Raw genomic sequence first — 23929 nt, 5'->3', positions numbered from 1 at the left:
TTGAATTCGGTTTGCTAATATTTTGTTGAGTATTTTTGCATCTACGTTCATCAGGGATATTGGTCTGTAGTTTTCTTTTTTGGTGGGGTCTTTGCCTGGTTTTGGTATTAGGGTGATGTTAGCTTCATAGAATGAGTTTGGGAGTATCCCCTCCTCCTCTATTTTTTGGAAAACTTTAAGGAGAATGGGTATTATGTCTTCCCTGTATGTCTGATAAAATTCCGAGGTAAATCCATCTGGCCCGGGGGTTTTGTTCTTTGGTAGTTTTTTGATTACCACTTCAATTTTGTTGCTGGTAATTGGTCTGTTTAGATTTTCTGTTTCTTCCTGGGTCAATCTTGGAAGGTTGTATTTTTCTAGGAAGTTGTCCATTTCTCCTAGGTTTCCCAGCTTGTTAGCATATAGGTTTTCATAGTATTCTCCAATAATTCTTTGCATTTCCGTGGGGTCCGTCGTGATTTTTCCTTTCTCGTTTCTGATACTGTTGATTTGTGTTGACTCTCTTTTCTTCTTAATAAGTCTGGCTAGAGACTTATCTATTTTGTTTATTTTCTCGAAGAACCAGCTCTTGGTTTCATTGATTTTTGCTATTGTTTTATTCTTCTCAATTTTATTTATTTCTTCTCTGATCTTTATTATGTCCCTCCTTCTGCTGACCTTAGGCCTCATCTGTTCTTCTTTTTCCAATTTCGATAATTGTGACATTAGACCATTCATTTGGGATTGCTCTTCCTTTTTAAAATATGCTTGGATTGCTATATACTTTCCTCTTAAGACTGCTTTTGCTGTGTCCCACAGAAGTTGGGGCTTAGTGTTGTTGTTGTCATTTGTTTCCATATATTGCTGGATCTCCATTTTGATTTGGTCATTGATCCATTGATTATTTAGGAGCGTGTTGTTAAGCCTCCATGTGTTTGTGAGCCTCTTTGCTTTCTTTGTACAGTTTATTTCTAGTTTTATGCCTTTGTGGTCTGAAAAGTTGGTTAGTAGGATTTCAATCTTTTGGAATTTTCTGAGGCTCTTTTTGTGGCCTAGTATGTGGTCTATTCTGGAGAATGTTCCATGTGCACTTGAGAAGAATGTATATCCTGCTGCTTTTGGATGTAGAGTTCTATAGATGTCTATTAGGTCCATCTGCTCTACTGTGTTGTTCAGTGCTTCCGTGTCCTTACTTATTTTCTGCCCAGTGGATCTATCCTTTGGGGTGAGTGGTGTGTTGAAGTCTCCTAGAATGAATGCATTGCAGTCTATATCCCCCTTTAGTTCTGTTAGTATTTGTTTCACATATGCTGGTGCTCCTGTGTTGGGTGCAAATATATTTAGAATGGTTATATCCTCTTGTTTGACTGAGCCCTTTATCATTATGTAGTGTCCTTCTTTATCTCTTGTTACTTTCTTTGTTTTGAAGTCTATTTTGTCTGATATTAGTACTGCAACCCCTGCTTTCTTCTCACTGTTGTTTGCTTGACATATGTTTTTCCATCCCTTGACTTTTAGTCTGTACATGTCTTTGGGTTTGAGGTGAGTTTCTTGTAAGCAGCATATAGATGGGTCTTGCTTTTTTATCCATTCTGTTACTCTGTGTCTTTTGATTGGTGCATTCAACCCATTAACATTTAGGGTGACTATTGAAAGATATGTACTTATTGCCATTGCAGGCTTTAAATTCGTGGTTACCAAAGGTTCAAGGTTAGCCTCTTTAGTATCTTACTGCCTAACTTAGCTCACTTATTGAGCTGTTATATACACTGTCTGGAGATTCTTTTCTTCTCTCCCTTCTTGTTCCTCCTCCTCGATTCTTCATATGTTGGGTGTTTTGTGCTGTGCTCCTTCTAGGAGTGCTCCCATCTAGAGCAGTCCCTGTAAGATGTTCTGTAGAGGTGGTTTGTGGAAAGCAAATTCCCTCAGCTTTTGTTTGTCTGGGAATTGTTTAATCCCACCGTCATATTTGAATGATAGTCGTGCTGGATACAGTATCCTTGGTTCAAGGCCCTTCTGTTTCATTGTATTAAATATATCATGCCATTCTCTTCTGGCCTGTAGGGTTTCTGTTGAGAAATCTGACGTTAGCCTGATGGGTTTCCCTTTATAGGTGACCTTTTTCTCTCTAGCTGCCTTTAACACTCTTTCCTTATCCTTGATCTTTGCCATTTTAATTATTATGTGTCTTGGTGTTGCCCTTCTTGGATCCTTTCTGTTGGGGGTTCTGTGTATTTCCATGGTCTGTTCGATTACTTCCTCCCCCAGTGTGGGGAAGTTTTCAGCAATTATTTCTTCTAAGATACTTTCCATCTCTTTTCCTCTCTCTTCTTCTTCTGGGACCCCTATAATACGGATATTGTTCCTTTTGGATTGGTCACACAGTTCTCTTAATATTGTTTCATTCCTGGAGATCCTTTTGTCTCTCTCTATGTCAGCTTCTATGCGTTCCTGTTCTCTGATTTCAATTCCATCAATGGCCTCTTGCATTCTATCCATTCTGCTTATAAACCCTTCCAGAGTTTGTTTCATTTCTGCGATCTCCTTTCTGGCATCTGTGATCTCCCTCCGGACTTCATCCCATTTCTCTTGCGTATTTCTCTGCATCTCTGTCAGCATGTTTATGATTCTTATTTTGAATTCTTTTTCAGGGAGACTGGTTAGGTCTGTCTCCTTCTCTGGTGTTGTCTCTGTGATCTTTGTCTGCCTGTAGCTTTGCCTTTTCATGGTGATAGGAATAGTCTGCAGAACTGGGACGAGTGACGGCTGGAAGGACTTCCTTTCTTGTTGGTTTGTGGCCCTCCTCTCCTGGGAGAACAGCGGCCTCTAGTGGCTTGTGCTGCGCAGCTGCGCGCAGACAGGGTTTCTGCTTCCTGCCCGGCTGCTATGGAGTTAATCTCCGCTGTTGCTGTGGGCGGGGCCTGGCTCGGGCAGCTGCTCCAAAGTGGTGGAGTCGCGTTGGAGCAGGAGCTGCTGGGAGGCTATTTATCTCCGTAAGGGGCCTCCCTGCTCCCTGCAGCCCAGGGGTTAGGGTGCCCAGAGATCCCGGATTCCCTACCTCTGGATTAAGTGTCCCGCCCTGCCACTTTAAGACTTCCAAAAAGCACCCGCCAAAACAAAACAACGCCCACCCAAAAAAAAAAAAAGGAAAAAAAATTTTTTTTAATTAAAAAAAAAAAAAAAAGGTGGTCGTTCGTTTTTCTTTATTCTTTGGTGCCAGCCTCAGGCCTCTGCTCACCGGTCTTGCTGCCCTGTTTCCCTAGTATTGGGATCCCTATCCCTTTAAGACTTCCAAAAAGCGCTCGCCAAAACAAAACAGCAAAAAAGCAAAAAAAAATGGTCGCGCGCTTTTCTTATGTCCTCTGTCGCCCAGCCTCCAGTGCCCGCTCACTGTTCTTGCTGCCCTGTTTTCCCAGTATCGAGGGCCCTGCACTCTGGCCCGGGTGGCTGGGGCTGGGTGCTCGGCAGTCCTGGGCTCCGTCTCCCTCCCGCTCTGCCTGCTCTTCTCCCGCCGGGAGCTGGGGGGAGGGGCGCTCGGCTCCCGCGGGGCCGGGGCTTGTATCTTACCCCCTTCGCGAGGCGCTGGGTTCTCGCAGGTGCGGATGTCGTCTGGATATTGTCCTGTGTCCTCTGGTCTTTATTTTAGGAAGGGTTGTCTTTGTTATATTTTCATAGATATATGTTGTTTTGGGAGGAGATTTCCGCTGCTCTACTCACGCCGCCATCTTCCGCCCCTCAACATGTTTTTTCTTCCTAACCTTTTAATACTGGGGTTCCTCAAGGCTAGGTCCTAGACTTGCTTCTTTTTACCCATTAAAAAAATTAAGGTATGATTTACACGCAGCAAAATGTACCCTTTTAAGTGTATAGTTCTGTGAATTTTGACAAACATATACAGTCATGTAACCACCACCACTCTCAAGATGCAGAGTGGTTCCATCATCCAAGAATTGCCCCATTCCCCTTTGTAGTCACCCCTCCCAGGACCTCGGCCTTTGGCAGTCACTGATCTGATCTGTCTGCCCGTACAAGAGATGTTGTATTAACTGGAATCATACATACAATACATATGTAACCTTTTGGGTCTGGCTTCTTTCACTTAGAATAATACATCTGAGGTTCACCTATATTCTTTTGTGTATTAGTAATCAGTAGTTCAATCCTGCTTTTAATTGCTGAGCAGTACCACCGTGCATGGATGTACCACACTTGGTTTATCCATTCCTTCTTTTAATTGCTGAGTAGTATCACAGTGTATGGATGTACCACACTTGGTTTACCCATTCCTTAGTTCAGACATTTGGGTTGTTTCCAGTGTTGGGTGATTACAAGTAAAGCTGTTGTAAACATTCACTTACAGGTTTCTGTGTAGATGTAAATTATAATTTCACCTGGGTAAATACCTAGGAGTAGAACCACTGGTGCATATGATAAAGGTATGCATAAGAAACTGCCCAAGTAGCCATACCATTTTGCATTCCCGCAGGCAATGATGAGAGGTTGCCAGCACATGGTATTACCATTTTAAAAAACGTTCTAATAGTTGTGTGATGGTATCTCATTGGGGTTTAATTTGCATTTCCCAAGTAACTAATAATATTATACATATTTTCATGTGCTCCTCTACAATCCATCTATCCTGCCCATTTTTATAAAATGTATTCATTCATACTAGTGAGATTTGAAAGTTCTTTATATATCGTGGATATAAGTCTGTTATCAGAAATGTGATTTCTAAGTGTTTTCTTCCAGTCTGCAGATGGTCTCTTCATTCTCCTAGGAGTGTCTTTCAAAGAGCAGTTTTTAATTTTGGTGAAGTCCAATTCATACCTTTTTTTCTTTTATGGATTGTGCTTTTGGTGTATCTAAGAAATCTTTGCCTGCCTCACAGCTGAAAGATTTTTTCTCTGTATTTTCTTCTAGAAGTTTTATAGTTTTAAGTTTTATATCCATTTGGGTTAATTTTTATGTAAGCTATAATGTATATCGATTGAGGGCCTTTTTTGTTTTTTGTATATGACTGTCCACTTTTGTGGAAAAGATCTTTGTAACCCTTTAATATTGAGATTCCTCAAGGCTTGGTCCTAGACCCACTTCTTTTTACTCTGTTGGTAGTTGGAGAAGGAATTCAGAATGAGAAGGTTTTTTTTTTCTATTTAAGAAGAGGGAGGGGTTTTATATATACGAGAGTGAAGAAAATTGATTGCAGAGGTTTCTGAGAAGGAGAAGAAAGGATGAAAGGAGAAGACATCATCCGAATGCTGATAAATGCCCTGGAGGGGGTATCATAGGGAAAGAGAGGAGATTCCTGTGTCGGATCCCTCTTTGCAGTCTCAAAGCCTGAAGGAAAAAGATCCCTCAGCCAGCAGGCCTCTCCTTTCCCTCCTTCCTGAAGGAAAAAGATCCCTCAGCCAGCAGGCCTCTCCTTTCCCTCCTTCCCCGTGGGAAGGGAGAGTCCACATCTTTAAACTGCAGAGGAAACAAAAACATACTCACGGGGAATTGGCAGCAACCACCACGCTGATGGAATGGAACATTGGAGCATGTCGGCCCACAGGTGGGGAGAAAAGAAATACAGGAAGGTAGGCAAGGAAAGAAACTATGGCTCTCTGGGGAAAGATAAGAGTTGATGGGCCTTGCAGTTGCTAATTAGCATTTGGTGTGTGTTGAGAAGTGAGAAACATCGATTCCTGTGTGGCCAGTGAGACTGAACTGAACCAAGCACTACACTCCCCAGAAACTTGGAATAACAGGCTTGAAGTTCATTGAGGGAGTCATTTGAAATGGGGCTGATCCTGCACATGGAATTCTCTGATCTGAAGGGCTGGCTAGCGTCTGGCCTCTGAGTGAGGAACAAACATACAGGCTTTGGCTATCCCCCAGGTGTGTGTCAGACGGTCCACTGAGCAAATGTCAAGATGGAAGCCAGAATCAGGGTGATTAGATCAACTAGCAGAGCAGGAATTGGAGTCAGAGGCATGGTCTGGGGTCATGTTTCATAATAACAAAAAAGATTTCCCCACAATGCAAGGACAGGGTCCTGTTCCCCACAGTCCCTGTAGAAAGTGTTGGGGACTATGGATGGGGACGTTCGTCCTTGGATACAGCTGCCTATTTGTGGGAATGAAAGGAAATCGTGGTCCCTAGGGCTTTCCTTCCTACCTGGGGATTGCTCTACTGTGTGGGGGAACTTGCCTAGTTAAATAAATCTCACGCTGGACATCTTCTCAAGTGTCTGCACACACACGCCCATGAGGGAGACGGAGAGATGGCATAGCAGGACATTCCAGAGCATGAGCTCAGGAGTCAGGACTGTCTTGTTTCAAATCCTGGCTTTGCTACTTCATAGCTGCATGACCTTTAGCAAGTTAATTAACTTCTCTTGACCTCAGTTACCTTACCTGTAAAATGAGAGTAGTACCAATACCTATCTTATAGGGTTGTTATAAGGATTAATGTTAGTGTTTATAGAGTGCTTAGAAAAGTGACTAGCGTATGGCAAGCGTTATGTATACGAGTATAGATAAAATAAAATGAGGTGGCATGCTGAAGTCCTTGATTTCCTCCAGCTCCCCTAGCTGGGGCCTATAAGGAAAAGGAAGGATTTGCAAAACTGTTGTTATTTCTGGCCAAAAGAGCTCAGAATTGAAAGAAGTAGAAGAGCACCTGAGAGTTTGTAATCCATACCTGGCTAGAATGAGAGGCTGAGAAACAGGCACTACCACAGCTCTTGTGGGTTAGCATTGATCCCGTGGAGGTGTGAGGTTTTATGAGACACTCATGGAGCGTGTGGTTTCTGGCTCCCCCAGACTGGACCTCCATGCCTCCCTGGCTTACCCGAAGTATGGTTAGTCTGACTGCTTATAGGTGGATGCACCAGAAGACCTTGAGTCATCTAAAACTGCTGAGTTTCTGGAACAAACAGGAGGATTGGGCAGAGGGCAGGGACCAGTAAAGGGCCGAGTACTATACAGTGGGGGCTAACAAACTGTGATCGAACCGCTCCCACCCCCAACCTCAGAAAATCACAAACAGCTAAAGCCAGAAACCCAGTGTCCAGAGTGGCTGTTTTGAGAACTGGCTGGGAGAGGGGGGAGGAGGGGCGGGAGTCCCAGTGTGCTGCTTGTCAGCAGAGGGGGCTCTAGGGAGATTTCTAGTGAGGGCTAGGGGTTTTCTTCTCCTTACACTCTCTTTTCTCATCTCCCCAGTGACTTCTTACATGTTTAAGCTAAATGGAGCTGGGAACTCCTGGGGGTTCAGACAGCAGCTGAGCCAGGGCCCCATTCTGGGTTCAGTCATCTTGGGAGAGACGCAGGAAGGGGGCAGCTGGCAGGGCATAGGGTAGGTGGCAAATGGTGGCCTGTGTGGGTCAGTCCTGACACGTATTCCTGCCCAGAGGATTCTCAAGGTTAGCTGGCATGAGGAGAGTAGAGGAAGAAGCAGCCACTGGAGAGAGATTTAGAACTGGGATCCAGATTTTCCTCCAAAGGGGAGAGGCTGGAGTGAGAGAAAATAATTGATGGATTAAGGGAACAGGCGTAGAGTCAGACAGAATACTGGCTAAAGCAAGGATCAGAGTCAGGGATTTTCTGGAACAGAGAAAGTAGGATTAAAAGTCAGAGATCATGGGGCTAGAGAATTTGTCTCTTGACCTGTGACTCTTTTGTCTGGACTCTTGGCTATTAGTCCTATTACCAAACATGCTGTCCATTTCCTGCTTTTGTGGTTTGGACAAACCTCTTACAATGCGATGGGATACCTGAGTAGAAGGTGTCACCTTGGTAACTATGGGGCCATTATATTGTTCATGTGCAAAAAAAAAAAAATTGACCACAGGAACATCAAGATCACAGGGAAAGAAAGAGTAATGACTAGCCAGTTTCCCAAGAGTCTCAGGAACAACCCTTCCTCTTGTGGAAGATTTCTTTTGGTCAAAGGGTAGCTAGCTAGAATTTCAGAGGGTTTCCGGGACACTTTTGTGCCTGTTCTTCCAGATTTTTAAATAAAATGTGTATGCACTCCCTGACTTCAAGCTCTACTACAAAGCCAGTAATTAAGACAATTTGGTACTGGCACAAGAACAGACCCATAGACCAGTGGAACAGAATAGAGAGCCCAGATATAAACCCAAGCATATATGGTCAATTAATATACCATGAAGGAGCCATGGATATACAATGGGGAAATGACAGCCTCTTCACCAGCTGGTGTTAGCAAAACTGGACAGCTACATGTAAAAGAATGAAACTGGATTATTGTCTAACCCCATACACAAAAGTAAACTCAAAATGGATCAAAGACCTGAATGTAAGTCATGAAACCATAAAACTCTTAGAAAAAAACATAGGCAAAAATCTCTTGGACATAAAACATGAGCAACTTCTTCATGAACATATGTCCCCGGGCAAGGGAAACAAAAGGAAAAATGAACAAGTGGGACTATATCAAACTAAAAAGCTTCTGTACAGCAAAGGACACCATCTGTAGAACAAAAAGACATCCTACAGTATGGGAGACTATATTCATAAATGACATATCTGATAAGGGGTTGACATCCACATTATATAAAGAGCTCATGCACCTCAACAAACAAAAAGCAAATAAGCCAATTAAAAAATGGGCAGAGGATCTGAACAGACTCTTCTCCAGAGAAGAAATTCAGATGGCCAACAGACACATGAAAAAGATGCTCCACATCGCTAATCATCAGAGAAATGCAAATTAAAACCACAATGAGATATCACCTCACACCAGTTAGGATGGCCAACATCCAAAAGACAAACAACAACAAATGTTGGTGAGGATGTGGAGAAAGGGGAACCCTCCTACACTGCTGTTGGGAATGTATAGTTCAAACATTGTGGAAAGCAGTATGGAGGCTCCTCAAAAAACTTAAAATAGAAATACCAATTGACCCAGAAATTCCATTCCTAGGAATTTACCCTAAGAATGCAGCAGCCCAGTTTGAAAAAGACAGATGCACCCCTATGTTTATCGCAGCACTATTTACAATAGCCAAGAAATGGAGGCAACCTAAGTGTCCATCAGTAGATGAATGGGTAAAGAAGATGTGGTACATATACACAATAGAATAATATACATAAGAAGAAAACAGATCCTACCATTTACAACAACATGGATGGAGCTAGAGGGTATTATGCTCAGTGAAATAAGCCAGGCAGAGAAAGACAAGTATCAAATGATTTCACTCATCTGTGGAGCATAAGAACAAAGAAAAAACTGAAGGAACAAAACAGCAGCAGACTCACAGAACCCAAGAATGGACTAACAGTTACCAAAGGGAAAGGGACTGGGGAGGGTGGGTGGAAAGGGAGAGATAAGGGGGAAAATGGGGCATTACGATTAGCACACATAATGTAGCAGGTGGGGGACACGGGAAAGGCAGTATGTACAGAGAAGACAAGTAATGATTCTATAGCATCTTACTATGCTGATGGACAGTGACTGTAATGGGGTATGTGGGGTGCACTTGATAATAGGGTGAGTCTAGTAACCATAATGTTCAAGTAATTGTACATTAATGATATAAAAATAAAAAGCAAAGGACCCCCCCAAAAAAGAGATGCAATTAGAGGAGACCTTGCAAATAGTTCTACCTGCCTGCATCTGGGCCCATACCCTCTGCCTTCCCTTTAGTTACTGTGAATGATCTGTTCTTGGCTTCTATTCAAGGGCACCCCTCTCCTAATACACTAGATCTCGTCCCTTTTCTCCTTCTCTAGCAATGATCCTCTTTCTCTCTAGTTTTTCCTTCTCTACGGGATCATTTCCACAAGAACACAAACATTCTGTAGTTTTCCATCTTAAATAAAATTCTGTGACCCCATGTCCCCTTCAAGCCACACCCTACTCCCCATTTTGCTGCTTCAATTCCTCTCCTCCTTTTCTCTCATGAACCCACTATAGTCAGATTTTTGTTCCCTTCCTTCACTGCAGTTTTCCTGAGTGTCACACTGACCCCCACTTAGCAGGGCCCATGGGGCAACGGTCAATTCTCAGTCCTCATACTAGGCAGAATTTGACACAATCAGTCACTGTCTTCTCCTTGAAATAGTTTCCTTACATGGCTTCTAAATTACTATAATACCTCAGTTTTTTCCTTTTCTGACCTCTTCCCAATTTTCCTTATTGAATTTTCCTCATTTCTATAACTTCTGCTCACTGGAATGTCCCCGCGTTTGACTCTTTTTCTCTTGTTATCTGAACTCACTCCCTTGGTGATATCACCCAGTCTCATGGTTTTAAATGCCATCCGTATGTTAATAGCTGCCTAATTTATGTCTCTAGGCCAGAACCTTCTCTTGAAGTCATCTGGAATATCTAACAGTTTATAAAATCTCCCGCTGCATAATTAATAGGCGTCTCAAACTTGTCCAAAACCAGCTCCCGATTCTTTCCCCCAAACCTGCTCCTCCTGATGTCTTCTCCATTTCAGGAAATGGAAACTCCATTTTTTTTTTCAGTTTCTCAAGTCAAATACTTGGGAGAATCATCCTTGACTCCTTTCTCACAACACTGCTATTCAATTAACCAATCACGTTGGCCATCGCTTGAAAATACACCAGAATGGAACCACTTCTCATCACCTCCACTGCCGCTGTGCCGATTAAAGGAACCACTGCCTCTTGCCTCATTTTCTGCTGTAACCTCCTAGCGGGTTTTTCTGTTTCCTTGCTTGTGCCTCTTCTGTGCAAACTGAAGGTCTCCAGTGGCTTCCCATCTCACCTGTAGTAAAAGTCAAACTCCTTCAAAAAGACTCCAAGGCCTGACATAATCTGGCCCCCAGCCCGTTACCTCTGATCTCGTCTCTGTGAGTCCTCCTCCTCCCCCCTTCCTCTCTCCACTCCAGCTACCTTGGTCTCTTGCTCTTTCTCAAAAAAGGCTGCTCACACCCCCACCCCGCACGGGGCCCTTGAAGCCTCTTGCCTGGACGTCCCCAGCCGCCTCTCCACCTCCCTCAGCTGTCGGCTCCAAGGCCGCCTTTCCCAGAGGCCTTCCTGACGGCTCTGTGTGAGACTGTATTTCTCAGTTCCACCCCAGCACTTACTACCACCCTTCCCTGTCTTTTCTCTGTAGCGCTTATCACCATTTAACATGATAATCATTGTGTTGATTCGTATGTCAGACTGTATACTAGAAGGTAAACTCCACAAGGGCGGTTTTTTGTCTTTTGTCTTTTGTCTTCTATAACTTCCCTAGCACCAATAAATACTTGTTGAATGAATTTTGATGATTTTTCTCCCTTTCATTGACTTCAAAACCCACTTCTTCAAAAGACTGAGGAATGGCACCTGGTAATAGGAGGCTTGAAAGTGATGATGATGAGCCTCAATGGATGGTGTCTTCATACTTCCATGAATATCTAATGTTCTGATTTTTATTTTCCAGCTTAACACCAAAACATCCCCAGCAACCAACCAGGCACCTGGTCCAGAGGAAAAGGGTGAGTGGGTTGGGCTAGGCAGTCTGTAGAGCAGGGACGTAAGGACAAGTAGGGCTGAAAGTCTGGGAGCTCCTAAAGTCACACGTAGTAGGAGTGGGGTCATGGGTAAAGCACGAGGGTAGAACTGCTGTGTCTATAGGCTTCCTTTCACATTTTCCTACGAAGTAAATCGCCAGTAGTTACTTTGTGATCTTAGAAAATGGCTCTGAAGTGCTTGGAAACAGGCCCAAGGATAGGAAGAAACTCATCAGATAATACCAGCCACTGTCTCAATCAGAAACTGAGGGAAAGCTGGGGAAAATGGGTATGTTATGGGACTCCGAATAGTAGGACTTAGGAATTAGTGGTGATAAAAAACATGTCACTTTGGTCCAAGAGCAGCAAAGCTCCTTAGTCACCCAGCTAGTCTCAGCCTAGTTACCTTGACGCAACTCTAGTAGAATTACCAGGCATTCTTAGTCCTAGGAAAGCCTGGGACCTCACAGAATCCAGCATAAAGGGGACTTAAGCTACCCTTACTTGAGGCCTGGACAAGGGAGCTGGGGCATTCCGCTTTACTCATTCACGAATCTCTCAACCATCTGCAGGGAAAGCAGGCAACGCCAAGAAGTCTGAGGAGGAGGAGGAGATCGACATTGATCTGACAGCACCGGAAACGGAGAAGGCTGCCCTTGCAATTCAGGGCAAATTCCGGCGATTCCAGAAAAGGAAAAAGGATCCCAGCTCCTGAATAATAAGCCTTGCCCTTGACCCTGCTCCCTTCTCTCCCCTTCTCCAAGTTCTGACTCCCATGTCTCTTTGTCCCTCTAGCCTGCCCCTGAGGCAAGTTCAACCTTATATATTATTTTCTCTGGCCCCCTCAAGCCATCCCAGCAGTAGAGGCACAAGGACCACGGGGAAGATGAATTCACTTGGCAGCCACTTGCCTGAGGGTGGACCAGTTTCTTCTGGGGATACGGCTCCCAGATCAGTACCTACGCCTGCCCTGTGAGGTTGAAGAGCAGGAGGCTTTGAGGCTGAAAGAGGGACCCCGACAATGTGGGATGGAGGGGAAAGCCTTCAGAGTAGGGTGCCCAAGGGTGAAGCGTATGCACTGTTCTGCTGGTTACAACATTCACACTTCAGGTAACATTTTTTCCCCTTCACATCTTTCTGCACCACCACTTCCAATTTCCCTTCTATGAGCTAAGCCACAGTGGGGGGCTAGAGACTCCCCTTTCCTTGACCAGACCTAAAGCAAGCGGCTTCCACGTTAGCACCTGCCGAGTAGGTTAGTTCCAAGGAAAGGGGACTGGGACTGGTAGGGGCAAGGAAAAGTTTCTTTCATCCAGTCTAGGACCATGAGGGGCAGAGGTGGGAAGCCTCAAGGGGCCCCAGGCAGGGACATGGAACTGGAGAAGATTCAGGGAGGAAAGAAAAGTGGAGCGGAGATGCCTGGAGGCACAAGTCACTGCGGGCACAAGGGGACTATTGAAGGACTCCCGGGGCTTTGCTAACCTGCCTACCTCTAATCCCCCACGTCTAGCCATCCCCAGGGGCCACACAAGTCACCTGACCCCTGTAGCTCCCACTGCCTCACTGTGGAGTCAGGGCAGAAGTGGAATAGCCGCTCTATGTGATTTTAGCGTGCTTAATGATTATAGATACACACACACACACACACAGAGCCCTCAAATTGGGTCATTTAACCTCTACTTGTGTTTTTTTCCTGCAAGGGATCTGAATGTAAGCCTGAGCTGGCCTCAGGCAGGGTGGTAGAGCAACTGCGTGGATTACATGGTAGCACGGAAACGGACGCTGCCTGAGCAGTTTTCAGGCTGAAGCCCACCCCTACCCTCCTTCCCCCAGCCTTGTCCTCACCTTGATTCCCCGCCCACCTTGTTTTTATCTGCTGCTGTCACCACCCACGGTGAGCACCTGCGAGGGCGCTCGGCTCCCCCTTTCCCCTTCCAGCTAAGAGCACACTGGGTGTCTGTCTCTGAAAACAAACCCAACCTTCCTGCCCCATCCCCCAGTGACCTATCCAGGCTGTACCGCGGGCTTTGTCTTCCTCCCACATTCCCCATCCCCTCCCGCTGTTCATCAGACTTAGAAGAAGGAGGAGATGACTCTGGGTCAATGTCACATCGAAGATTTAAAATCATTAATTAAATAAACCTTGGCTTTCAAGTGAGCTCACATTGCTGAGAAATGATCTCTATACATTGAAACCAGAGGCCAAATGCTTGAAAGTCAAGCAAGAAACGCTTTATCTCCCCCACCCTCCTCACTTCTTCGTATTCACCCTTCCTTTTCCTCACTCAAGAATACAGCAGTTGCAACCACGTAGGAGCTGTGAGTAGGAGGCAAAGGAAAGTATCCCTGGAGGGCAACCTGTATCCCAAAGTTCATCCATGCCCAGCAGCCCATGGCTGGAGGACTGGACAGTAATTCATGAGAAGCCCTATACTAAGGGAAGTGCCTTCTCCTGGTGCCAGAGGAAAGAAGGAAATTTTACATCTGGAATTGTTTTGAATCAGTATGGTGGCTTTTAGTCTTGGCCTTTGGGCAAATGAGAGGATAGTCTCTTGGCCACACCTGGTATGTGTGCAGGCTGTCCCGATGAAACAGGACTTGAGTTGGGGATTGCCCCTTGCTCTGCCCCTAGGTACGTGGAGGTGAAACAGGTACTCACTGTTCCTAGTGGCGTGGGCTGCTGAGAGCTGGCTGGTGGCGAGGCAACGGCGGAGTTCTCCCTCACCACCCTCCAGGCTCTGAGGCTTGGAGGATGTCTGCTGATTGGGGTTTTTTGCCACCCTGGTCTGGAGCATGGTGCTAAATGACTCTTTTCCCTTCACTATTTCTTGCTCCATAAGTAGTGCACTTACCCTCATACATATTTCACAGAAAGGACGTAGTAGTAAACACATTTCTGGAGCTTTGGGAAAGAAAGGTTTAGGCATCTTTTGCAGACCCAATGGTAGTTCTCAGTAAAGGTTCTGAAAGCTGGTTTCTCTCTCCCAGGCTGCTTATTCCTACCACGGGGCACTCGTCTGGACCATCTTCTCTCTGGCGTATGTGTAACTCCTCCTTGGGGGCCTGGGCTGCGGCTGTGATCTCCGCCTTGGGGATCTAGAACCCTGTTCCTCTTCCTGTCCCTCTAGTTCCTACTGCTGGAGAGATGATCCTTGAGAACGCATCCCTAAGGAATTATTCTCGAGTGCTTTGTTTTCTGGAGCAAAACTGCAAGTCTTTGTGGGCAATTTGTGGATGCCCTTGTAATATACAGCTTAGCAGAAGAGACGGACATTGGAAAGAGTCAAGAAAGAAAGCAACTATAGTGATCACACCCAGGTCCCTGAAATCTCAGTGCTTTCTCAGCTGTGTAGCGCTCGCAGGGTGGGGAGTATAGTCCTGAAAAGAGTGGAAGCGGTCTGGAGATCTGAGCAGGGGCTTTTTTGGAATATGTTCCCAAAGCCCAGATCTGGGGGGTGAAGATCTTGGGAGAAATTCAGACAGTTAAAGGGACAAGGATCCTGCTTCCCTGAACAGTCTCCTTCAGGGACTTGGTGTTGTTGCTGCGTAAGGACTCTTGACCTCCCCCCAACTCAGAACCAACTTTTTCCACTTGGGTCTCTTCCATCTCCTACTCTTGCACTTAACCCCTGCCCTAATGTCCTGTAGGGGAGCTGCCCTTTCTGCCCTCCTTTGCCTTTCTCTGTGCTCCTCTTGCCCTTGCTGTGTGTCCTTTATCTCTGGTGTTGTTTGCAGAGGGAGTGGCTCTTGACACTGAGTGTCTGTCTTCCCGTTCTTCACCATCTTTTCTCCAAATACAGCCCTTCTGCTGTCTGGGCCTCTGAAAACAGAGCATTTGGGGTTCAGGAAGTTCATGTTTTGTATGAAGATTCACATCACTGTGGTTTGGGTGGTAGCTCTCACTTCAGGCCTACAAGGGTGAGCTCACGGTCCGCAGAGGACAGTGGGGAAGTCAGCCTGCTCACGAGGCTGCAGGAAACATTTCCTCATTCCCTCCTCGACCACTTCCCTCCTCCAGCCGCTGGGTTAGGGTGGCACTCACAGCCTTCTGCTTCCTCCCAGCATTCTATTCTTCCCTGGGGGTAATAATAACAACAGTAGGAATGATACTAATAGGTCTTTCTTGCTCCCCAGTCACGAAGGTCTTCAAGAATGAGGCAAGGGGAGCCACCTCAGCTAGATGACAGAGAGCATCCTACCTGCATGGAGCTCTGCCGACTTAGGTCTCATCATACCAGTCAGGGTCCTCAGGGGTGCTCATCCCCCAGGGTGGGGTAACTCCTTAGCCTCATGCCCTCTGCAGGGCAGGTATGGCAATGACAATAGTAATATCTGAGATTTGTGAAGGACTATGTGCCAGATACTGTTCTAAGCACTTTTATATATATGAACTCATTTAATTCTTAGAACCCTATAACATAGACACTGTTGTCCCCACTTTACACATGAAGAAACTGAGGCAGAGAGAGATTAAATAACCTTCCCAAAGCAAAGTGAATGGTTGAGCTGGGACCAGAACTCAGAAGGTCTGGCTCTGGAATCTGTGTTCTTTATACCACCTTGATAAGGTGAATGAAGGGCAGGCAGCTTGGCTGTCACGGATCGTGTCCAGGCTAGTTTAGAGGGCAGAGCTTCCCTTAGCGGGGCTCAAGCATACCATTTGGGCCATCATCACCCACACGGGTAAGGTCTGGACCCTCTCTGGCTCCACATCCTTGCAGGGGAGGACCACACCCGGCTTTACCTGACCGCTCTGCCAGACGCCTCCCAGAAGTCTATCAGTGCCTTGGTCTCGCCATCCAGCTGCCTCCCCTGGTGCTTCAGGCAGCATGTGGCCAGGCTCTCTGGAATCCAGAAGTCTGAACTGACATGGATAGAGAGATGGGGCTCAGAGCTTACGAGGCGGTGCTGATATGCAGACAGAGAAAGGAGGAAGGTCAGCAGGCTCACATTAGGGTATAAAGGTGAATGAATGAGTGTGGACATCAGAATGAAACCACACTCTCCTCTAACTCATGGGAGGGGTCTAGGTCTCACTTATTCCCCTAAGCCAGTTCTCAACAGGGGGATACACTGCCCTTTAGGGGATGTTTTGGAAGTCCATGAGGGTGTTTGTTGGTGTCATGATATTTTGGGGTTTGGGGTGGGAATGCGAGAGGGTTTCTTGATATTATTTAATGTCTAGGGGCCAAAGATGTTAGACAAACTGCAGTGACCAGGACAGTGCTGCACAAAATAAAACCGTCCCACATCCCACATGTCTTTTAAAAGTCCCATTGTGTATTAACATAGGTGACAAACCTATTATCTGAGGGAGCCTAGAACCCAACTTCATTTTACATATAAACACAATGTGTTTTTTGAATCAATTTAAAACACCAGATTTCCCAGAAAGGCAACTAATGTGTATATTGAAGGAACTTATCATTTGTTTCATTCAGAACTTGACCACATGCTGCTTACCTTTTCGGGAGCCCGTGCCATCCGTGTCAATGCTGCCTGTGGCGTGTGTGCGGCTGTTACCTGTGGCCCATCAGTCTGTCTGTTGCTGGTGCATTCACAGTGCTCCTCTGTAGGTTCAAGTCTCTGCTGCATTATATGCTTCCAGCATAGTCACATCACATGGTAAAATACTTACATTTTACTATAAAGTAATTAGGATTTTTTATCTCACTTCATAATGTAGACTATTTACTTTTTGAAACTATGTATGCAGTTGATATTACATATGAATTTCATTTCAGGATAGTCAAAGGGCCACTGGATCTGAGGGGGTTGAGAACTACTGCCTTAAGCTTTTGTAACACCAGGCCCAGCACTAGCCTGAAGATTCAGGAGTCTGTCATTTTCCTGCTTCCACCCCTTCTCTCTCAAAATGAGACCCCCAAACCTTCCTGCCAAGCTCTAAGTCTTTACCATGGGCAGGACACTCAGGGACTGCGCGATAAATAGTGGGAGCTCAGCTGGGAGCCCCATTTAATGCCTAGAAAGGAAAGCCTTCACAGGACGAAAGGATCACATCTGGGTTGTGATGGTGTCTGAATTGTGAGGCAGACAGTGACAGACTGAGATCTGGACCAGTGGCAGTGAGTTAGGCCCTCCTCCCTGCATGTGTGTTGGGGTGAATTTTCCCCACTTCCTTCAACTGAATAGAGGAGGAAAAGGGAGGTAGGGGACTGGAACTAGCATGGATTTGACTTCTAATCTATGCCATGTACCTGGTGACACAGTCTACATATATTCTCAATTTCTCCTTTTAAATGCACCAGGAAGTAGATGTTAAGTTACATGGTTAGTATTAGGAAGGCTTCAGGACCAGAAAGAAAAATCTGACTTGAAATCTTCTAGATGACGCCAAAGCACTTTCCAAGGAAGGAAGCTGTTATTGAAGGCTACTCGGAATCAGGCATACTCATGGGCAATGACTCTGTTTATTCTAATACTAGTCTAATCATTTGACATTCCGTATTTCTCTTGTAAATGTTCTGCTCCCACTTCCTGCGAGTGTGTGTTTGGTTTTCCCATACCACCAGGCAATTCTCCAGCACCAGCTGGGTGTCCTACAATTCAACTCAGTTCTGACACTACCTGGAGGTAGCTTCAGATCCCTTAAGGGTTCAGTGCTACAAGACACCCCCAAACTTCAAACGCCAGTTGAAAGTCCGAGTGGTCACCTGTGCTCCTGACCAATCTGCTATAGATCGTAGGTCCCAACAAACCCTCCTTGAGTTCAATTAATTGGCTGGAATGGCTCACGGAACTCAGAGAAGCAGTTTATTTACTAGATTACCAGTTTGTTCTAAAAGTATGTAACTCTGGAACAGGCAGATGGAAGAGATGCAGAAGGCAAGGAATGGGGAAAGGGCGTGGAGCTTCAGTGCCCTGTGGGTGTGTCGCTCTCCCCAGATCTCACGTGGTCACCAACACAGAGGCTCTCCAGACCCTGTCCTTTCAGGATTTATGGAGGCTTCATTACATAGTCGCGATTGAGTAACTCACTGGCCTTTGGTGATTGATTCAACCTCTAGCTCCTCTCCCCTCCCGTGGAGGTTGGGGGGCTGGGGTGGGGATGGGACTGAAATTCCAACCCTCTAATCACATGACCCGTCCTCCTGTCATCCAGCCCCCATCCTTAGGTTATTAGGGGCTTTCCAAATGATCGCTTTGGCCACCTAACCAAATAAACCTCTATCACTGTCATCACTTAGAAAAATCCCGAGGGCTTTAAGAACTTTGTACCAGATACAGGGTGAAGACCAAATATATATTTCTTATTATAAATTACAGTGTCACACCTTGATTCTCATGAACAGTTATATATTATCACACCTATTTTATAAATTCGGAGGGGTTCAGAGGGGCTAAATAACTCCTTTAAAGCTCAGTCCTTCCTGACTCCACAGCTCATGTTTTATTCTCCCCTGAAGCTCCCCTGTTGATCTCCTTCACCCAGAAATCAACTGCGTTTGATATGTGACCCTGACTCAGGTCAGGATGGTACATTCGGCTCCCTTGGGTGAATCAAGCAGAAAATGATTAGAGGATATCAGGTAACTGTGGGACACGAGCTTCCCCTCATGAACTGGGTGTTGTTTAACCTACTTAGCCATAAGATTGTGTGTACAGAGCAACAATCTGTCAACAAATGGAAACGGGAGATAGAAACCATACTTGAGCAGGTCCGGAAGATAATCTGTATTGGGCAGATGGCCCAGGCTCCTGTGACAGTGCTCCTGGTGCATTGCTTCTGCCCCCTCCAAGCCTGACTGTGGCCTCTGGGATCGTCCTTTGACCAGCTGACTGAAGAAAAAAGACCCCTCGGCTTGGTCTGTAGACGAGTCTGCACCATAGGCTGGTGCCACCCAAAAGTGAAGAGCCACAGCATTATAATCCCACTCAGGGGTGCCCCTGGAGGACAATGGTAGAGAAAAATTCTCTTGGTGGAGGAAAAAGCTTAATCTCGGTGGGCAGATCTTTGAGCGCTACATTTGGTTGTCCACCATGTCTGGAGTGAGGGATGGCCGGAGGTACAGAGCCACACGCATTCAAGAGCAGTCGCTAATGGTTTGCCAGAGAGGCCACCTCTAGATGATCAGAGCCTTGGAAAGAACAGGATCGGAAGATTGGTGACAAGGAAGTCTGGGGCAGAGATGCGTGAATGGAACCCTGAGAGGGGACTCGGCCTGTGTGAATGCCCATCAAAGGCCCTTTCCCTGTCCACCCCAGTGCTTGCTCACTAGCAACCACGTTGGCAGGCATGGAAGCTGTGCATGAACTCAACAACACAGAACTCTCCTTATGAGGCTGACCTGGTTAATGCTACCGCTGAGTGCCTAAGAAGTGAGCAGCAGAGACCAACACCTATTCCCGGGGGAGCCAGCCAGGCATTTGATGGCAGGTTAATTACACTGGACCTCCTTCTTCATGGAGGAGGCATGGAGTTGTCCTCACTGAAATAGACATATTTGGGACATGGATTTGCCTTCTGTGCTCAGAGTGCTTCTGCTGGCACCACCTTTGGTAGATTCACAGAATGCCTTATCCATAGTTGTGGCATTTCCCATAGCACTGTGTCTAATGAAGGAACTTATTTCATAGCAAAGGTAGTGCAGTAATGGGCTTGTGGTCATGGGATTAAGTGGTTTTACCACACACCCCATCACCCGGAAGCAGGTGCCCATTTGAAAGGTGGAATGGCTTACTGAAGACTCACAGTAACAGTTAGGATACAATACTGAAAGAACGGAGTTCAGTCTTACCAGATACAATATATACTTTGCATCGAAGACCACTGTATGGTGATGTCTCCCCCCTAGCCAGAATATATGAGTCTAGGAGTCAGGGTGGAAGTGGGGAATGGCTCATTCACTGTTACACCTAATTACCACTCAGAATTTTTGTTTTTCCCAGTAACTTTGAGAGCTGCTGGTTTGGGGACTTAGTCCCCAGAGGGAGAGACTGCTTTTTACCAGTGAAAACAATGGTTCCTTGGAAGATGAGATTTGGGGGATGAGACTGCCACCTAGTCATTTTGAGCTCTAAATACCACTGAACCAAGGAGCAAAAAAAAGAAAAAAGATTACTCAGCTGGCTGGGTGATCAATCCTGACTACCTATGGGAAATCGGGTTCCTGCTACACAATGGGAGCGAGGAGAACTATTCCTGGAACCCAGGGGATTCTCTAGGGCACCACTTAGTATTTCCATGCATAGTAATAAATGTTAATGGAAAAAAACTTCCGGGCAGTTGAGAGCTCAGACCTTACATTAGTAATGGAAATTAGGCTCAGTCTACCAGGTACAGAGCCCTGAACATCGGAGGTTCTGGCTGAGGACAGGGAACTGTGGATGGAGTGGTGGCAGCAGTTCATAAACATCAGTTACGACTCTGGACCAGTTACAGAAACAAGGACTGTAGTAACTTGGCATATTTTCTATTCACTTGTTTAGATATGTGTTTATCTAACTTAACTGTTTTAGTCATCTCTTTGCATTTTTACATTATGAAGTGAGCCGTTGAAAGTTAACTTTATAACTGAGTTTTCAGATAACAGAATATTTAGTGAGACTATGACTGAATGAGAAGTAACGAAAACAGCTAAGCACGGTGAGTGTTGGCCCTATTTGAGGAACTGTGGAAAGCTCTCTGTGCGTAGTCTGACCATCCCCTCCCTTCTCCAACAAAATGAGAGTAGTGAGAATGTAGGTCCCTTCTGGAAGTGGGGAAACCATATGCAGTTCAAGATGATTGTTGCCCTGGGATAGTCAAATGCAGCTTTAATTTGAATAAACAAACACAGGTGGCGTGGGACAAACAGAGGATGTCTTCCAGGTTGTTTCAATCTCTACTTAAAAATTAATTCATACATTTCTCAAATAGGTAGGAGAAAAACCAGGAGAGTGTATTTCACAGGAGCCAAGGGATAAAGTGTTGGTAGGTAGAGGAAGTGCCCAATAATGCTGAATGCTGCTGAGAGGATGAGGTTCTGAAAAGGAACCATTGAATCTGGGAAAGTGGACATCGTTAATATTCTTTGACAGGAGCAGCTTCAGTGGAGTGATGAGGAGAGTGGCTTAAAAGAGAATGTGAGGTACTGGAGGTAGTATTCTAGACTTGTTTCAAGAAGTTCTGCTATGGAGAGAAGCAGAGAAGTGAGGCAGTAGCTGGAGATGAAAATATGGGAGATATTAGACTATGTTATGTAGAAGAAGAATATATTTCATTTGTGTTGTTCTCCACGATTACCAATTGTCTTTTTGTTCATGTTTAATATTCTCTGCCATTCAAAAGGTTCAAGCTTTTATGTACTATGTACTTTCATTAAAATTTTTGAGCTTCTTGCCTTGCTTAAAGGCCTCCCCATTTGGAAAGGAAATATTTTTATTTCCTCCTGATACCTGTATTTTTTTTTATGTTTATCTTTTATTAAATAATCCACTGAGCTGGAAGGTTATAATATGTTCTCACAGTTATTTGCATAGTTCTGGACTCAGTATTCTGATCCTCTGATATGGAACTTTTAGCTTAGATATTCTCAACTTCTTTGAGTTGTGACTAAGCTTCTTCTCCAACCCTACAAAAGCCATGTAGACTCTATCGGCTTTCCTTTTCCTTTTTTTTTTCTTGTGGTAAAATACACTTAACATAAAATTTACCATATGGAGCATTTTTAAGAACACAGTTCAGAGGAATTAATTACATTCATAATGTTGTGCAACCATCACCATTATCCATCTCCATAACTCTTCATCTTGTAAAACTGAAATTCTATATCTATTAAACAATAACTCCCCATTTGCCCTTTCCCACAGCCCCTGGCAACCACTGTTCTGCTTTTGGTCTCTGTGCGACTACTCTAAGTACCTCATATAAGTGGAATCATACAGTATTTGTCTTTTTATGTCTGGCTTACTTAGCATAATAGCCTCAAGGTCATTCATGTCGTAGCATGTGAGAATTTCCTTACTTTTTGTGGCTGAATAATATTCCGTTGTGTGTATATACTATATTTTCCTTATCCAGTCACCTGTCTGTGGACATTTGGTTGCTTCCATGTTTTAGCTATTGTGACTAAAGCTGCTCTGAACATGGGTGTACAAATATCTGTTCCAGTCCCTGCTTTCAATTCTTTTGAACTGAAATACTTAGATGTGGAACTGCTGGGTCATATGGTAAGTATGTATTTAATTTTTTGAGGAACCTCCATACTGTTTTCCACAGGGGCTGTACCATTTTACAACAGTGCACAAGGGCTCCAATTTCTCCATATCCTTGCCAACACTTGCTATTTTCTGATAGCTATCCTAATGGGTGTCAAGTGGTATCTCATTGTAGTTTTAATCTGCATTTATCCAATTAAATCCATTAGCTTTTATATTAAAATGAATTTCGGTTTTCTTTTAAAAGGAAAAGAAGACACCTTTTGAAGTAAATGAAGCACTCTGGGTTTTGGCAAAGCCGGTGTTAAAATCCTTTCTTTAAGCTCTTAAGGTGAAGAAATGACTTGTGGGAGTCTTATTTTTTGCCATTAGTGACCTCCCCAGGGAAAATGACACATCTATGTTTTTCCACAATCATTGAAGGATTCCAGAATATTAATGGTGTCCCTAAATTAGCATAATGACAAACAAGCTAATGAGGTATTAATAGTATACCTAAAATAGCATGCTAACAAAACAAAGTTGTGTATGCATGTGTTTGTAGGGGTGAATGGGATTCATGCTTGTTTGTAAAGTATAATCCTTTAGGCAAGATCTACAAACATCTTTAAAGGACTGATCCTTAATAGCTTAGTTGTCTATCAGTCTATAGTTTACAGAAGTTTCCATACACAGGATCTCATTTGATTCTCACAAAAATCCTGGAAATTAAGCAGGGTAGGTATCATCTCAGTTGTTCACAAATGTATAAAAAGGCTTATCAACGTCAGATAACTAGCCCTGGGTCACACAGCTAGTTAGTGACTGAGACGTTTTAGGAATTCAGATTTAAGAACTCCTTGGTGAAGAGGGAGTCTGCGTATGCACAACCTGACACCCAGTTTAACCCATAATATAAACTCACTGGATAGTTGTTGAATGTATGAATCTGACCTGTGAGACTACTTAAGAATTCTTTCCACTGTACTATGTAAGCCTGTACCGTGAAACCAAATTCTTAACTTCTGAAACCAATTGAGGAGGAAGAGGAAGAGAGGAGAAGGTGGGAGGTTGTAGATAGTGAAGGGCCCCCACCCATAAGATGGCGAACTTCCTGCTTCTCTTCCGGGTCCTCGGTTCCCGCTGGCGCCACCTGAAGCCCAATCACCCCTCGCCCCCCTAATCCCAGCCCCTAGCCAATAGCCACCAGCCCCGTAGAAGTGACACCACAATCACCCCATGCCCCTTCCTATATAACCCAGCACCTTTCCCTAATAAAGCGGAATTCTCCGGTGAATTGCTGCTGTGTGTTGCTCCTTCCTTTCAGATGGG

General features: G+C 44.9%; 1 protein-coding gene across 1 annotated transcript in view; it reads left to right on the top strand.

The window, feature by feature from the left end:
• Window positions 1–13616, top strand: part of PCP4L1 (Purkinje cell protein 4 like 1) — a 28181-nt gene extending 14565 nt beyond the window's left edge. Inside the window, exons 3-4 of the mRNA XM_036922917.2 lie at window positions 11389–11443; window positions 12031–13616. Of these exons, the coding sequence (XP_036778812.1) occupies window positions 11389–11443; window positions 12031–12173 (198 nt within the window). The 3' untranslated portion in view covers window positions 12174–13616. The remainder of the gene's footprint in view (window positions 1–11388; window positions 11444–12030) is intronic.
• The last annotated feature ends 10313 nt before the right edge of the window (window positions 13617–23929 follow it).

The sequence above is a fragment of the Manis pentadactyla genome, chromosome 19 (genome assembly GCF_030020395.1).
Source record: "Manis pentadactyla isolate mManPen7 chromosome 19, mManPen7.hap1, whole genome shotgun sequence".
NCBI classification, from domain to species: domain Eukaryota; kingdom Metazoa; phylum Chordata; class Mammalia; order Pholidota; family Manidae; genus Manis; species Manis pentadactyla.
Note: the sequence above shows the minus strand (reverse complement) of the source record. Positions and strands in the feature narration are given on the sequence as shown.